At 38.5% G+C, this 16671-nt stretch overlaps 1 protein-coding gene across 1 annotated transcript in view; it reads right to left on the reverse strand.

Moving 5' to 3' along the window:
• LOC113148379 (LIM/homeobox protein LMX-1.2-like) overlaps positions 1–16671 on the reverse strand; it is a 34787-nt gene continuing 18116 nt past the window's right edge. Inside the window, exons 3-8 of the mRNA XM_026340070.1 lie at positions 6102–6334; positions 5628–5803; positions 5225–5302; positions 3641–3724; positions 700–862; positions 1–507 (exon numbers count right to left, since the gene is read on the reverse strand). Of these exons, the coding sequence (XP_026195855.1) occupies positions 356–507; positions 700–862; positions 3641–3724; positions 5225–5302; positions 5628–5803; positions 6102–6334 (886 nt within the window). The 3' untranslated portion in view covers positions 1–355. The remainder of the gene's footprint in view (positions 508–699; positions 863–3640; positions 3725–5224; positions 5303–5627; positions 5804–6101; positions 6335–16671) is intronic.

Below are 16671 nucleotides of genomic sequence, written 5' to 3' on the forward strand. Positions count from 1 at the left end.
ATCCCTGACTTGTACTTTTGTTCCACTTTTTATATCACAAATAAACACGTTCACTACGATAATGTGTACACATATAGATTACTGTGTCTCCAACAAAGTGAACCCAGTTCAAAAGCCAGATCTACTACATTTAACCCCCTGTCAGACAGTAGGGGCGTGTGGAGGAATCAAGCTTCAAGTTTTCCCTTTCCTTTGGCTGGTGGAGGTCAGTCAGTTGTATTTGGTGGACTCTGTCATGTCTTGCAAGATAATCCAGTGGCCTGCATGTTCTGTGCCTACACTGTTATGTGCTCATTGTTCATGGCGTGGGAGGTGGTGTGGTGGGTAGAACAGGATCGACAGTGACATCAGCGTCTCAGGAGGCAAAGTAAGAGCTCTGCATTGAATACAAGCGATCAATGGGGTTCCCTGTCCGAGCCTGCAATGATCCTAAATCTGGAGTGGCCATGAAGCAGTCACTTGTCAGTGAGGTGTCACTGTCAATGTCATGGAAAATGGAGTCGGTACCTGGTAAGAGTAGAGAGGATGAGAGAGTCAGACACACGCTTGTGTCCATGACAGTGAATGTTATATTAGGATCATGTAGCAACAGATGCAGCTGCTCTTCACATTTAAAGTAACTAACTCATCAAATCTGTCTACACATGGCTACAAACCCGTTAACTATCAGGAGCCTATTCTAGACAGTGTGATGCTCACCGTAAGGGTTCATGTGGTCACCAGGCATCTGAGGTGGGGTGAGGCCCTGCTGGAAGGGGTCAGTGTTGTAGCAGTTGTGTTCCATGGTCAACAGCTGCTGCTGGGTTGGAGGAAGAGGCCCTGAGTAGGAGCCGAGCAGTCCCTCCATACAACCCGATATCACCTCTGAAACAGTCAATGATGACAAGTGAGGGTAGGGTTACAGTATTCAGAGGTAGGTATTACATTCAACTTGCACATAATGTCTTTATATATTGATGAGGACATCTCATTTTCACCCATCTTCATTAAATCTGTGTGAACTGTTTTTATTGAAACTCTTAACTAACAGTGATGTTTTATTTTTCAGAAACAAGTGGTGTAATGGATTGCGATTTCAGTAATCACATTACAGTTACTAATTCCAGTATTTTTTTATATTGAAACAGTTTGTTAATATTAAATAATAACAAGTTTGAGCTTAGCTGGTATGCTAACATTGCCCACTGGACTGGTACTCCTGCAGGAGTCACTTACTTCTGTATAAAACTGGATCACGAAAACATTGTTGTTGTTGTGCTTTAGAAATGTATGTTATCAACTATTCAAGTAAAAATGTATTTTTCGATTTGTGATTCTTTAAAAATGGAGAAACATCTGTTAAACTTTAGTTTTTTAGTTGGTGGACAGATTTTATAAGGAAGTACTTTGAATTGGCACTATGTATAAAAAGGACTTTTTATTTAGTTTTTATTCTGTCATAATATTTAATATAATAATAATAAATAGAGATTTATTATAGATTCAGTGTGTTTAGATAATTGGTCTATCAATTTCAGTATTTAAAATTCAATGGACTAAATGTCCAGTAGATTGTTTAATAAACTCAACAAATTGAGTTGTAAGAAACACTGTATGCTTATTTGTATACTTCCCAGCATATATTTTAGCTTAAAGGTTAGAATTGCCTTTTTTTTCTGTATCACAATTGATTGGAGCCATTCAGTGTCATTTTATACATATATATCTCATATATCTCATAGGAGTCAGAAGCATTGTTTTTCTGATCAAAGTAAAGCCAATGAAATCCGTGATGAAGCAAGATTTCCTGCAGGTGTTCTTATTTATGGCATTAAAATCCTGAAGTTAATGTTGTGGAATAAAGACCCTGGGTGCATATAAACACAGACAGCTATTAAAACAAACTTTTGTAAGCCATCTGACAATAATGTCTTAATTATTGACCATATTCTAATAATAGAATAGAAATAATTCCAAGTTGTCTAAACTTTTTTGTCACCTTTTTCTTTTTTGTAGTGTTGATGTTCCCACATTTCTGCATTTGGGACATTTTTAGAGTAAAGGTATGAATAAATTGCTTTTGCTGCTGAGTAAATGAAAAGAGATGTCATTACGTTTTCATCAGGTTTTCTACAACACAGCTGATTCAGTAGCTCTCCGAATCTCTCTACCATAGGTGGAGTGGTTAAAACGTATAAAAGGTATTCATCGAAAAATATTTGAATGCATCAGTTTTACACAACAGGTTATATTTTCACTTGTATTTTCAGTTTGTAGAAAACAGCAAGAGTTACATCTTTAATTTCCCACTTATGTTTACCTTATGTTTCACTAGTGTCCATTATTTATATGGATGATGCATATGGATGCACATCATACTGCTTGTCCTCTCTCTCGCTCCCACTGCCCCCTTACCTGAATAGATCAGATCAGTGCTTTGTTTCATTTTATTAGTGGAAGAAATAAATGCTTCTGACTTGGTTCCAGCTGGGAGATTAACATCTTGAACAGACCGGCGCATTCAGACCTGGTCAACCTTTGTCTGCAGTGTTTTCTGATCCACCCAAACCACATGTCCTTATGTGTAAATGAGGTTTATGTGCAAACAAAATTACATCTGGAATTTGTCCTAATATGACAACATTGAAATGCAAATGACAGAAATATGTAAATTAGAAAACCTTTATTAGCTGCCCAAATTATTTTCTGGCTGTGCGTTTGTTTTAAAAGTTGGTTTATTTATTTATTTTTCCTATTTCATTCATTCATTCCTTGAAAATAGTACTTTTAATTACTTGTCTGTTTTATTAAACATATTACACACTCTATATTATATAGTATAGTAGTTTATGTATGTATATATATATATATATATATATATATATATATATATATATATATGTATATATATATATATATATATATGTATGTATGTATATGAAAAAGCAATCCAAAATAAGAGTCACTTTGTGTCGAGCACTAAACACCAAACAATAATACTTATAAATACATAACGTATATTGTAAATGCATTGTCTAAACTGATCTTAGTGATGTCTCACCAGTCGTCCAAGAGGCTTCATCTTATCCTAACATCAACTTCAAACAATCCCCATTTGCTGGTTTGCTCAGCTCATTTGGTTAACAGCAGCAGCTTCCACTATAATAAACCCTGCTGCTATGCCAATATTGACATGCTGGAAGTCCCTGAACAGATAGAGGCACTGCTTGCCAAAGCACTGAGACACTTATCTAAACTGTCTGCTCATATCCGCTGTGAAACTACAGTGGCAATAAGCCTGCTAGCCATGACGAGCTGTGAGAGAGTCGTAGTTCCCACTTTATAGTCCAGCCATTGGAAAAACTCATATTTACCAGCATGATGATGAGATGTCATTCTGGCTTCAGGGTATGGGACTCATGCTAAAGCCCACAAAACTGGGAGTGTTTGCTGAGTGACTCCACTCTGTTTATTGTTCCCATAATATATTTTTTTTAATATTTCAATCTGTTTCTCCAAATAATTCATAAATTACATAGCTGCCAGTAATCACTGTCATTACAGTTATAAATCACAGACTACATGCTGCAGTTGGATATCAATTGTGCTTATTATATATATACTGGACAAAGCAGCAAACCAGTACAGTAAATACACACACAGATGATAAATCCTCACCTTGGCCTAGCCTTTGGCTGTTGTGTTGCTCCTGCTGTTGTTGTTGTCTGCGAGCTAACTTCTTCATCTGTAAATAAATAAACGTAGTAAACAGCCGGGTGGGTGGCTGATTTTTTGAGGACAAACAGACAAAATAAAGAGAGTTCACTCTTCAACCTCTTCTAAATGTCTAAATGATCTATTTAACTTATTAAATCACCAACTGATGTACATAAGTACGTTTATTTATATAGGACCTTTGTAGATCGAACATCACAGAGTGCTTTAAATTAGGGGATAAAAACAGAGAAGCATAAATGAACAAACAAGACCTACACAAAAATAAATGGTAGGAGTAAACGCTGGCACAATTCAAATGCTAGTCTAAACAGATGGGTCTGGACCTATTTTTTAAAAGTCTCACAGATCTTAAGTCCAAAGAGAGAGAATTCACTTTTAGTTTTCAGTCTATCAACCCTGATCAGAGGAATTTTGCAACCTGCTGTTGACATAGAGTTGTAGTAGATCTCTAATTTATACAGGTACCTGACCATGAAGGGCAATAAAACAAATTACAAGTATCTTCAATAAATTCTTAATTTAATTGGGAGCCAAAGTAAAGAGAGCTCAATCGCTGTTACATGTTTCCTCTTTGAGGACCCACTCAAGAACTTAGAAGCAGCATTCTGGACCACTTGTGATAAGTAAAGTGAGTTACAGAATTAAATAAATGTATGAATAATTCTCTCCATCTTAGCCTGAGACACCGTGGCCCTAAGTTTAGCAATATTCCTCAATTGAAAAACAAACAAACAAAAAAACAAAAAAACATGAATGACTTTAAGCATTTTACTTATTGATCCACTTATTGATTGGCCAGGTGCCAAATGAATTCTGACTGGCAAGGGCACAAACAAGGTCCTCAGTTTTATTTTTATTAAGCTGTAAAAAGTTATCAGCCATCCATTTTTTATTGCCTTTACACAGCCATGCAAAATGGATACTTTTGGCAAAGTTTGAGTGTGAAAAGACATTGATACTGAACCTTTAAATGTCCTTCTTAAATGCCCAACTGTAAGCATATACAAATGAAACTGTATGGGACCCAAAACAGACCTCTGTGGCACACCACACAATTGAGGTACACACAAGGAGGTGTGTTTACTAATATTAGAGGCCATTCTATCAGAGAGGTTGGACAAGGAAACACTATAGGGCTGAGCCAGAGATGCCCATCTATCTCTAAAGTCTGTCAATGAGGATAATGTATTCCACAATGTCAAAGGCTCCACATCATGTGCATGCATTTATAAGTCAAAGTATAAGTTTATGGTAGAAACCAGAGTTGGTTTGCCATTACTTTTTACACACACAGTTTCTAAGTCAGTGTACATACTTTCTGTAGGTCAAAGTATGTAAGACTAGTGAGACAGCTGGAATCTCTCCTAATGAGTAAAAGGCAGAGGCACTTTATGATTGGAAACTGCAATCTGAGGATGTGAATGCTTGCAAGTTAAGACGTCTGGAGTGCTTCCATCATGCATGTGACAGCACACAGTGAGTGTTTCTGATGTACTTCTTTACTGACCTTTGCTCTCTGGTTCTGGAACCAGACCTGGACCACACGAACGCTGAGTCCTGTTTCTGCAGCCAGGGTCTCTCTCACCTGAAAGAGGAAACCACACTCATCAGTCATTCTCACACATTAACATCATATGTGTCAGGTCTTATATAATCCCCCACTGTCGTTAACCTGAAGCCATACAAAGTGCCTGATGTTTGTCTTGTTCAAACTAAGTCAAACATGCTGTAAGACACTTCAGAAGGGTGGCCCTCATGTTCCTCATCTCTTATGCTCTCTGGGGTCTTAGGGATTTATAATGCACAAAGTATTATGTGTTCCATCACCCTGGCAAATTTTTTCTTCTGTTATGTGGGGAATATGAGCAGGGACTTTTGCAGATCCCACTTTGCTCATGCTCTCTGATCACCTTTCTGCAGGGTTTGGATGAGACTTCGAAGGAGGCCTTGAAGGCTCTCCTCTGCTGGGTGGTGAGAATTGTGCGGGGCCTTTTGGGTCGACGAGGGTCTTTGCTGTCCTCACTGCCTTTCCCAGTTGCAGGGCCTTTCTCTGTCTTCACATCCACATCCTCATCCTCACTCTTGTCTGTTACCAAACACAAAGAAACAAACACAATGCTTTGATTCTTTATTACTATAATTGTGTCACCTAACTGCAGTATTTTTCTAGTTGCATGTGAATTTTCTTTTTCTTTTTTGCAGACAGGATTAGCAGTATAGATAATGACTGGATTGCTGGCAAGGTCAAATTCAACTGGAAAGGTGCTGATCATGATGCTAATCCATTTTCAGAGTAGAGATGAGTGCAGATAATACTGCATATTATCTGTTTTCACATGTAGATTCACTGTGTGGGTAATACTCTACAGAATCTCCAGTGTTACCTGAGTCAGAGTTCTCTGGGCTGACTGTGTTAAGCAGCTCCCTCTCTCTCTCATAGTCACTCTTGCAAAGCAGCTGACCTTCTTTCAGAACAAACTCGTCCCCCTTGCACAGCTGGCGCTCACAGACGCAGCAGCAGAAGCAGCTGAGGTGGTAAACACTCTCCAGAGCTCGCATCACAAACTCTGTGGGTGCTATCTTCTCCAGACAGCTGCTGCACTTGGTGGCAAACAACCTGAGGACACACAGGACACAAAGTCTTGTTTATGATTTGGTGTAAAAATGTCTAATAGTGTTGAAACTCCTATCTAGGCTGCAGAATTGACTAGTTTAATTATTTAACTAGTTTAACATATTCACTACTTAGTGGTGGAAAGTACAAGTAAAGTACTTATTATACTGCAATTTTTAAGTACTTGCATGTTTTTTCTACGTTACAGTACGGTTCATTTTTTCTCAATAGGTACAGTATTGTTAATGTTCTGTAGCTGAGGCCTTTCTTAATTTAAATTTTATGTATTATTCAGGTAAGACAGTGATGCTAAAACATTGGGTTGGTACATGCTCATAAGAAAAGAGAAGTTAGAGTCACTTCAGAAAATGTTATTAAAATTTGAAGTTCAAAAGAAAGATAAAAATGTTTTTCTTGTCTAAATCCAGTCTCACGAGACTCTGGACTCAAGCTCAAATCTGCAGTTTTTCAATCCTGCACATTAAACACTCTCCTTCCACTTCAAAATGTCCTTGCATCTCACTTCCATTAATAAATGTAGCTTCCTTAATTGGAAAAATATGTTGCATCACAACATAATAATTCTGTTATTAGGTTTGCTACAAAACGTCACCATGTTTGCAGTTTGGTTGCTTAATAACATAATTTTCAGGATACAGGGTTGTTAAAAGTAAAGTAACAACAATTAACAATGATTAGAATTGTAATAACTAAAAATTTAACCCTGTTACCAGCAGTGTCAGTGGGTGTCTTAACTAGGGCATCAATGTGTTCCCAGTAGAGTATAGTACTGTAAATTCTACAACTTCATCTCCACACAGCAAAAACCAAAACCAGCAACAGGAGCCAGATGTGTTCAGGCTAAATCACCAAGCTATTACTTACACACTGGTTTTTCACTCTTTCGTGCTCACTGTGTATGTGAGAGGCTGTTTGATGTTCTAATGGGCCCACACAAGGCCCGCTCAAAGGGCTGCTTCAGATGGAAAGAATAAGGACAATTTTCCAACCACTCCCCACAACCAACAAATGAGACAATATTTGATCTTCAAAAAAGGAAGTGGGTGCTATTAGATGAGAGAACATTACAGTCTGGTTCAGTTTGACAAATTCAAGACGCCTGATTTATTTGGCCTTTGTTAAAATCAAAGGTGCTATCAAATGAACCACAAGTTAATTCCAGATATTTAAAAAATGATAGCTTACTGGCAAAAACCCAGCATCCAATAGGGAGAATGGTTTCAAATACTGCAGATAAAATATGCCATAATATGGATAAAAACCATAATTAGGAAAAAAACATTATGAACAAAGAGGTATATTGAATATTTAGTATAACAGAACTTTAGACTGTCTGTGATGGAGAGAGAATAAAAGAGAATAAAACAGTACAACCATCCCGGCCAATTCCAAATCACTAAAAGTTAGTAAGTGTTGGTGCAGTGTGTGTGTTGTGGCAGAGCGATGGACTTTAAATTGAAAAAATATATCTCTTCATTACTGCTTTCCCTGGACTTGACTTGACCTGACAACATCAGGTTCTTTGACTGTAAGAAACTAATTTAAAAAAATCCAAAACCACTAACACAAATAAACAGTGCTATTTACAGTCCTATTTCACAATGCTGTTTTGGGTGATTTAAAAATTAGCAGGTTAATTGGTAAAAGGTGTGGGAATCATGACTGGGTATCAAATGAGCATCCACCAAAGGCTTAGTCTTTGCAAATAAATATATGACTTACCATGTTGTGCCAATGACAGAATTTAAAAAGAATCAGTTCAAAAACGCAGGAATATAAATAATTGAGTTTTACAGTTCATAATATTGAATAAGGATTCAGTGAGTCCAGGGAATCTGTAATAACAAAGGGCAGAAACCACTGTAGAATGTGTGACCTTCAAGCCCTCAGGCAGCATTAAATGATAACTGTCATGCTTCTGTGATGAATATCGGTACATGGGCTCTGGGGTTAAAAAGCCTGGTGTCACTCAGCACAGTGTGTGTGCTGCTGCATGCAGAAATACAACCTGAAACTCTATATTAGATTGGGAGGAAGCTAAACATCAATTGTGTGCAGAAATGAAAATTTCATGACAGCGTAAGCATTTGCATATGTATGGAGGTACCACTGATGCTGAGGTGTGTATCATGTTGAGTAAAGAAGAGATTCTTTTCCAGAAAAGTTAGTTACAGGAGCAGAAGGAAAAATACTGCATCATGTTTCACTTGATTCCAATGCCAGACATCATGATTTAGTCCAGAGTCTGTTGTCATTGCTCTTTTCTGCCTCAACAACACTTTGGTTTTGCAAAATCTCACACTTCAAAAATCAAAAATCTCCTCTTTCCCCCAGATGGAGAATAATCTACTGACTCTGCAGATCTCAGCTCTGTGACTTGCTGCTCAGTGTTTATCACTTGTACGACCCTCAGCTTCACTGTTTGATTCAGTACAACTGCTCTCATCAGCAGCTGCTTTCAGTGAAAAAGCTCTGGTCAAAGTGGTGGTGTAGTGAGGCGGGGACAATGAGTCTGAGAACAGGGTTAAAGGAGGGAGGTAGCTGTAGGGCAGGTACAGAGGGGCTCAGTGTTTGGACAGCTGCACTCCTCCACTCTGAAGGCGACTACCCTCCTCTATTCAACAGCTTTTTCTCTCTGCTGTCCACCTCCCTCCATCCTCTCCCTGCCTGACATTTACACAATGACACAGGCCAATGGAGAAAGACAGGACAGCACGGTATTGTACAAGTCAGGGACAGTGGACTTTCTCTACTAGTCTTATTAGAATAATAATAAGAGCATGAAGAGAAAGACAAGTAGATGAAAAAAACAACAGAAGTCTTATTCTTAAGTTTAGGTTGGTAAAGAAGTTTTGCCAACATCACTGGAAAAACATTAGCTGTTTGGATCACGACACACGTTTTTAGTAACTAAAGGTTTAAACATGGAAGTGATTTGACCATTTCTCCATATGTGAAACATGGATCACATACAACTACACCTACCATAGCTAAATGATTTCAGAACATATATTTATATATTTTACTGGCTTTTTGTACAGTAACAACATGTTATAAGCCTTGGAAACCTATAAGCTAATAAAGTAAAATAGAAATGATACCAACAAATGAATCTCATCTCTGACTTCAACTTCAACAAAACTGAGTGAATCTTACTCTAACCCAGGTAGAATCTTAATCTCTGGTCAATTATAAACTGAAATTTCTTTTGACTCATGTCTTTTTTTGGAAAATACAAAACAACACATATGACAGTGTTTGATTCGTCCTGTGATACTTACTTATATTCAGTAAATATTTATTACATACACTGTGATGTGTTCTTACATACGGAGAATACAGTTTCCAGTAATAAGAACGATTAAATATTTCACTTGGCTTCTATTGAACTCCAGTTTTGAATGAATGCACTGACATATTTGAAAAGATTTAAAACCTTTTACAGTTTTCCTCAAATGCGAAGACACACTCAGTGAAAAGGAGCTGCTTAATAACGATAATAGGTAATAATAAATAATTATTTGATCCCCTTGGGGAAACTGTTGTTTTGGACAGCTGTGGTAGATGACGGCACTACTGTGGGGTGTGGGTGTCTTGTCCAAGCAGACCCCGACATATAGCCAGAGAACCCAGGAATCAAACCAGTAGCCCTGAGGTTTATAGTTGTTTTTTTTGTGCCATGTTTGTAATGTTTTGTTTCAAATGAGTTTCAACTATTCTCAAGTTCTTCATCTTCTTCTAACTCAGTGACTTCAACACTTTATCTGTAGTGTAGGTTAATCTAACAGTGTGTTGATCAGCTGCATGGTTCTGACAATAATAGTCAACACATGGCCGACACGTGGGCCAACACAAAGCTCAGATGGTTATTATACTCATGAAAAGAAAATGACACTGTAATGTTAAGTTGTATAATATGTACTTTCATCTAATCATCCATCTGTTCTGTTCTTTAGCTGATCAGCCAGCTTCAACCTACACTTTTCTTTCTACTGTGAAGTTTTCTTGATTCTTTTATTTTGCTGTATGTTTGTGTTCAGGTCTTTCTGTTCTCCTAGACCATCACTTCTGGACAGTCAGTCAACATAAAACACTGTTTGTACTTTTTTCTTCCTTTAAAGAAAAAAACTGAAAATGAATTTAACTCATTAACCTTTCACCTTTTACAGATGGATAAAGACTGATTGCTGATTGAAGAATTGAATGCAGAAGTTGCATCTAGGCGCATTAGAGGTTCATTACTGTTGATGATAAGGTGCCCCCTTCTTTAAAGCACCCTTGCCCATTCCCACTGACCTTCAAAAAGCTGCCATAAAGTCTCCAGTGTTCATTTTGCACAGGTATCTGCACCCCACGTATGTCAGAGTGCCTTAATAACATTACTGTTTTATAAACTGTGATGTGCTTTTGCGGAGTTCTGCAGTATGAATGTATGAATTAATGGATAAAGTTAGAGAAGAAGTAAGAATGATGTCTGATTAAGAATAATACAAATACAAATATTACACTCCCTCCAGTTCTCCAGCGTAGTGTTAGGTCTGATCACTTTAACATTTGGCTTTATCAAAGCAACAAGAAGAATGGAACTGCAATTATCAACATACTGAGCACAATAAAAGTTGTTTAACCTCTACTCAATCTGGCAGAGTCCTCCAGGAGAAACAACTCCCAGAAATGACCCAGACGCTGACTTGGCTCTTTTACACAGACATGTATTTGAGAAGAACTGTAACCCTGCTGACGGCATCCATAACACAGCAAAGCTGCTTAATTTGAAACTTTTTAAAACAGAACCTATTTTACTACCTACTTTAAAATCAACTAAACGTATGTATCTCGTCTAGAAAATCCAGGAGGTACTAATAAACATCCAGTTTGTTCTATCAGTCAGATATCTGATATCACCAAATGTTTGTTTGGTCACATGGTTAAAGAAACCGTCACAATGCCCACTCTGATTTTATCATTCTCTCTGTGCCGAGTGATGGTTCACATCACACTATTGAAGTCATGTTTTAGAAGTTTTCAGCAACACTTTACAACTTCACATTAATTTAGATTCCAATTTGTAACCTGATAAGTATTTTTTCTCCCTGTAGAGATTAACTCTCACAACAGAAGTTTTTTTTTTGAACAAAGTTATATTTACTGTATGATTGTAATCACTTGTGTGCATGAGTGTTCCTTGCATAAGGTCCAGTCAGCATTTTTTGTTAACTGTCCTGTAAAACCTGTATAGGTGGTTTGTCCCTGCAGCCAAATACTACCAACATGTATGTATTGCTGTCAGACAATGTCAATGTCTAGTGAACATCGCATGACTACCTAGAGTTAAGACCCAAAACATTAGTCTAGAGGAGGTTGGATTAAATGGATGGGTCAACAAAACACAAGACTTTCCCATAAAAGGCCTTAGTTCAAGTCCAATGTTAAACAACTGTTGCTGTTATTGTAACACGTCATTGTCACGTCACGTGCAGTTAAGGTAAGGAAGTAGACATTTGACATATTCACTAACCTTAGCATGTTTTTTTAGCATCTAACCCTAACCCAGATGTCCAATTGCCTAAACCCAACCAGGGCACTGCATTGCCTGCACTGTTTCTGTCCAGAGTTTCTGAGTGACATTGCACCAGCTGCCATTTTGGTACCACTGTAAGACAGGACATCTGCCATCTTGGTGCATGGCACCACCTTTCGATTTTCTCCACAGGACAAACTTTACATTTTTCACCTAAGATCTGCTAAGACTTAAAAATTAATGAGGCTTGTGCTACTGGCTGTGTTTAAGGCGTGTGGTCTAACTGAACACTGCAGTGTTGAGGAGCAGCTAGTGAGGCTAGAGACTTGAGCAAACTGCTTTTGGTTACGCTCGGGACTTTTAGTCTTGTTTATTTGGTGCAGCTTTCGTTGTGAGGGAACTGTTCCAGCAGTGGATTCATGAGGTTCATTTCAGAGAGTGTCTGGACCACCACTGCTAGGGGCCGTCTCTTTAGAAGAGCCTCCTTGACCCCCTGGCCCTGCGCCCTGTGTTTCCACAGTGCCTGAGCGGCTTAACAAGTATAAAGAGGTACAGGATTAAAGAGGATAAGAGGAGTGAAGAAAGGATGAGGCAGTAAAAACAGACTGTGTGTGTTCCTTCACTGTTCTCTTGTTTGTCCTCCCTCCTCAGGGAGCTGGGTGACCTAAAGGAGGAGGTTGGGTGGGTGGGTGCTAGCTTTGGGTGGCAGGTTGTTGGGATTTTAATTAGTAGGCGTAATTAAAAGATGATTGTGAAGGAGGCAGGGGGAAATAAAAGCTGGATTCGAGGAGTGGGGATGTGCTGTTTGCTCAGCCAAAGCTCAAGAAGTCGAAGTAAGGCCTCAGGATTCTCTGGAGACTCACTTCAACATGTTTGTTAGCAGGAAAATGATCTCAGCAGTCAATCACATGCCCTCATTTATTTTATACACCTTCTGCAGTTCCACTTTACCATCAAGGGCTGTGGCAGAGGCTGTAAAACTGGAATAAGAAGGATGAAGTTGATGACTTCACAAAAATATCATTTTATATTTTACCACCTATGTGTCATGCAGATGGACCAAAACAAAATACATCAATCCAGTAACAATTTACAGGTCCCATATATTCCAAAGAGCTTCCTGTACATTTTCCTCATATTGTACATTTCTGATAGTGAGCTGGTATTTTTATTAGCCAATAACTTTCCAGGACATTAGACGCACATCATGGACTCAGCAGTTAGACTTGCAAACATATTTTCACTAAACCAGACATGTGACTGAATATGATTATTGTGACTGTGTGATTATTCTTAGTCTCTGGAATTTCCGATGGATATTGATGTCTGTTTATGAACTGTTTTCCACTTGTTTACCATATAATGTACTAGTTTTTCTTTTAAAAATACAATTTTACTTGCTGATACTAGTAATGTATACTTTTTCCATGTCCCTGAGCAATTGTGCACTAAATAAGAGGATGTGTAGAAAATTATGAGGAACGTTTCCAGTAAATGAGCAAAAACAGGGCGGTAGTGTTACAGTTCATTCTTACATTCAAGCTGTAGAGGATATGCTGGTTAAACTGCTTGTCTAACCCACTCTTCTGGTTTCTGTCTTTCCAACAGATGATTTGGCTGTCGGTATACGCTCCCATTAGTTTGGGAGACTTGCAAAAGAAATATTCTTAAAAAGGTCAAAATCAAGAGAGCAGAAGCTAAGTTGTTGTGCCTTCTAGGCCCTAGTGTGGCAGAGATGCTGTCAAATATGTAAATGACAGACTAGACACTTTTTCCTTTGAAGGCCCTTAAATTCTGACAAAATGTTCATTTCAGAAAACTCAAGGACTGCATGATTATTTAAAAACAAAGTAGACTGGGATAATACATGAAATAAACTGTAAACTCAGTGGTCACATTAAAGGTACAAATACACAAAAAAAAATATAAAACAGTTTATACTTCACAGAACTGAAGGATTTCCTATTTAATTGCTGCTGTAAAACGCTGGAAAAATGGCCCTTGCATGAACCTAGCAGTCAGCCTCTGACTTAAGGGAAATAGTTTGCATTACTGAGCAAGAGAAAACAGCCAGCAAGACGGAGACAGGGAGTGGGACACACACACAGAGCCAAAGACACTATGTGAACGTAGTTTCCTTGACAACACAGAGTAATGACAAATAGCAAAAAAGACACTGCCCAAAATACTGTAATGTGTGTGCATGTGCACCATGTGTTGCTCATACTGCAGGGACATCCTTGTCTTCCTTGTGACCAAATGCTGGTCCCCACCTTGTAAATGATAACATTTAGGGTGATATTGTGACATTGTTTAAGGTTAGTGTTAGGGACTTAGTTTGAGAATGAATGTAAGTCAATGAACTGTACCCTTAAATGATGGAAATATGACTCTGTGTGTACTGAGTGGAACTCACCATGCTGTCTAGACATTGCACCACAAAGCAGAAAAAGCCCTTAAAGCAACCCACACAGAGAAGAGTTCAAGAGAACAGAAGCTTTGTTGATCCTGCTTCAACATGCAGTCGCTCTGATACTCTTATATTTATGTTTATCTCTATCTGGGGGATTTCTCACCCAGTCTTTGAGCTGTGTGTGTGTGTGTGTGTGTGTGTGTGTGTGTGTGTGTGTGTGTGTGTGTGTGTGTGTGTGTGTGTGTGTGTGTGTCTGTGGGTGTGTGTTTGTGTACTGTGGTGGGGGCAATTGACCCAGAGCCTGGGGTGTTTGACAATTACATGTGCTTTTTTAATATCTGTGGTAATCTTAAAGTCTGTAGCAAATGTGTGCAGGTGCACCAGCCAGACACACACACACACACACACACACACACACACACACACACACACACACACACACACACACACACACACACACACACACAGTAACTATACTAACTGCTGCTTATTGTTCTTTTCTCTCTCCTCTTTCCACTGACCCCAACCAGTCGAGGCAGATGGCCACCAACCCTGAGGCTGGTTCTGTTGGAGGTTTATTTCTCTAAAGAGGATGTTCTAATATAATTCTATAATTTTCTATATTATCGGGTTTTTCATATAATTCTATGTGTGTTGTCTTTTGGTATAACTTTTGTTGTGATTTGGTGCTATGTAAATAATCTGAATTGAATTGAATTCTGTGTTGTGTTTTTAACTGTTTTGAACAAAGCATTGGAAAAATGTATTGCAAAAGTGAAGTATTGTGCAGGGGATGGTCTCTAACTGAGAAAGGAGTTCATGAAGTTTTGTAACTAAAGTCACTGAATGCATTTTGTGTGAAAGCAATAAAAAGTGGTTCACAGTTTGTTCCACTTGGAATTCTGTTTTGCTGACTTTGTGAAGAGTTTTGAGAATGTGACTTCAGTTTTGACTTATGCTGGTTAGAAATTGAAAAAACTATGATGAATGAAGCACCACGGAAACCATGGAAACAATCTGAAACTTGAGCTTGTGAACATAATGTAACTACGCTAAGGCATAAAAACAATTTGGTCAGGTTTAGTATAAAGTACATGGTTTGGCTTAATAAAAGATCCCCTCAAACCATGACCAACAGTTATTGAACATTAAATTTGACAAGGGTCATGGTAATAGCATAACCTCACAGCCACCAACTGGTGAGTTTTATTCTGGGCCTATAGGCCATCTGACCTGCTACATCCATCCCATCAGAATCAGCTTGAACTGTGATGGAGCAATGTTCCCCAGGCAGATCACAGCTGCTCCTGAAGTGATGACACAGCCTCAGGCTCACTAACTGGTACGACTGGTGCAGCAGCTGAATGTCACAATTCATTTGTTTCCTGACAAACTGCTGCCCATCACCACACAATGCCTTTAATATCCCTGCCTGCAGGTCGCTAACCCCTCTCCCCTGAGGCCAGCCTCTCACCTGAGCTTCTTCTGACTTTCACACCTCCACACGATGTTCTCTGCTTTTGTTTCTTTGGCATGAAATGTATTGTGTCATATTGTGAGCAATTAAGTACATGACAACACGTCCTAAACACAATCAATGCATTAAGCATCAAGCCAAATAAACCATCACTCTGTTCACAAGAATGGTATACATGAGGTCACAGTGACCTTGACCTTTGATCTTTGAGCACCAAAACCTACTCAGTCCATAGCTGAGGCCGTGTGGATACCTATAGCTAAAATGAAGAAACTCCATCATGGTGTTAAAGCCACTCAAACTAGATGTTATTTAAAATGATTCAAACTATAAGATGTAAGATCCATTTTAAAGCCAATGAAATGCTCGACACAGGAGGAGGAGCTTGAAGATTTGAGAAATCACCTGGAAGAGACTGTAGGATCTAGTGTGGGGAGTGAGTGAGTACAGATAAACAGAAGAAATGAACAATTCTGTTGTTAAATCGTAAGAAAATTATACGAAAGACTTTTTAATAAATAGAAAATCGAAAGGAATAAACAATACACATACATGCATATAATTATGGAAGAGACAAACGTGAATGAACGTGAACTTTGTCGTCATCGCTCAAATAGATTTATTTGCTGAGTGTGTCAGCTGTCACTCGCCTTTTGTGTGTGTGAATACAACAGACACAGAGGACCACAGAGGACCACAGAGGACCACAGAGGACCACAGAGGACGGATGGCCAGCTGCAGACTAGGAGGTGGTGACACACCGGGAACCAGCACATCTACAGTGATAATGATCAACGGTGAATCTACACGTATCATCTGCTGCCTGTAAATCTAATTTCCTTTTGCTGACTCACCATAAATGAATGCAAAGTTTTGTTAATACACCAAATTGTGTGCTTATTAAAATC

This window comes from Anabas testudineus, chromosome 22, assembly GCF_900324465.2.
Source record: "Anabas testudineus chromosome 22, fAnaTes1.2, whole genome shotgun sequence".
Lineage (NCBI taxonomy): Eukaryota > Metazoa > Chordata > Actinopteri > Anabantiformes > Anabantidae > Anabas > Anabas testudineus.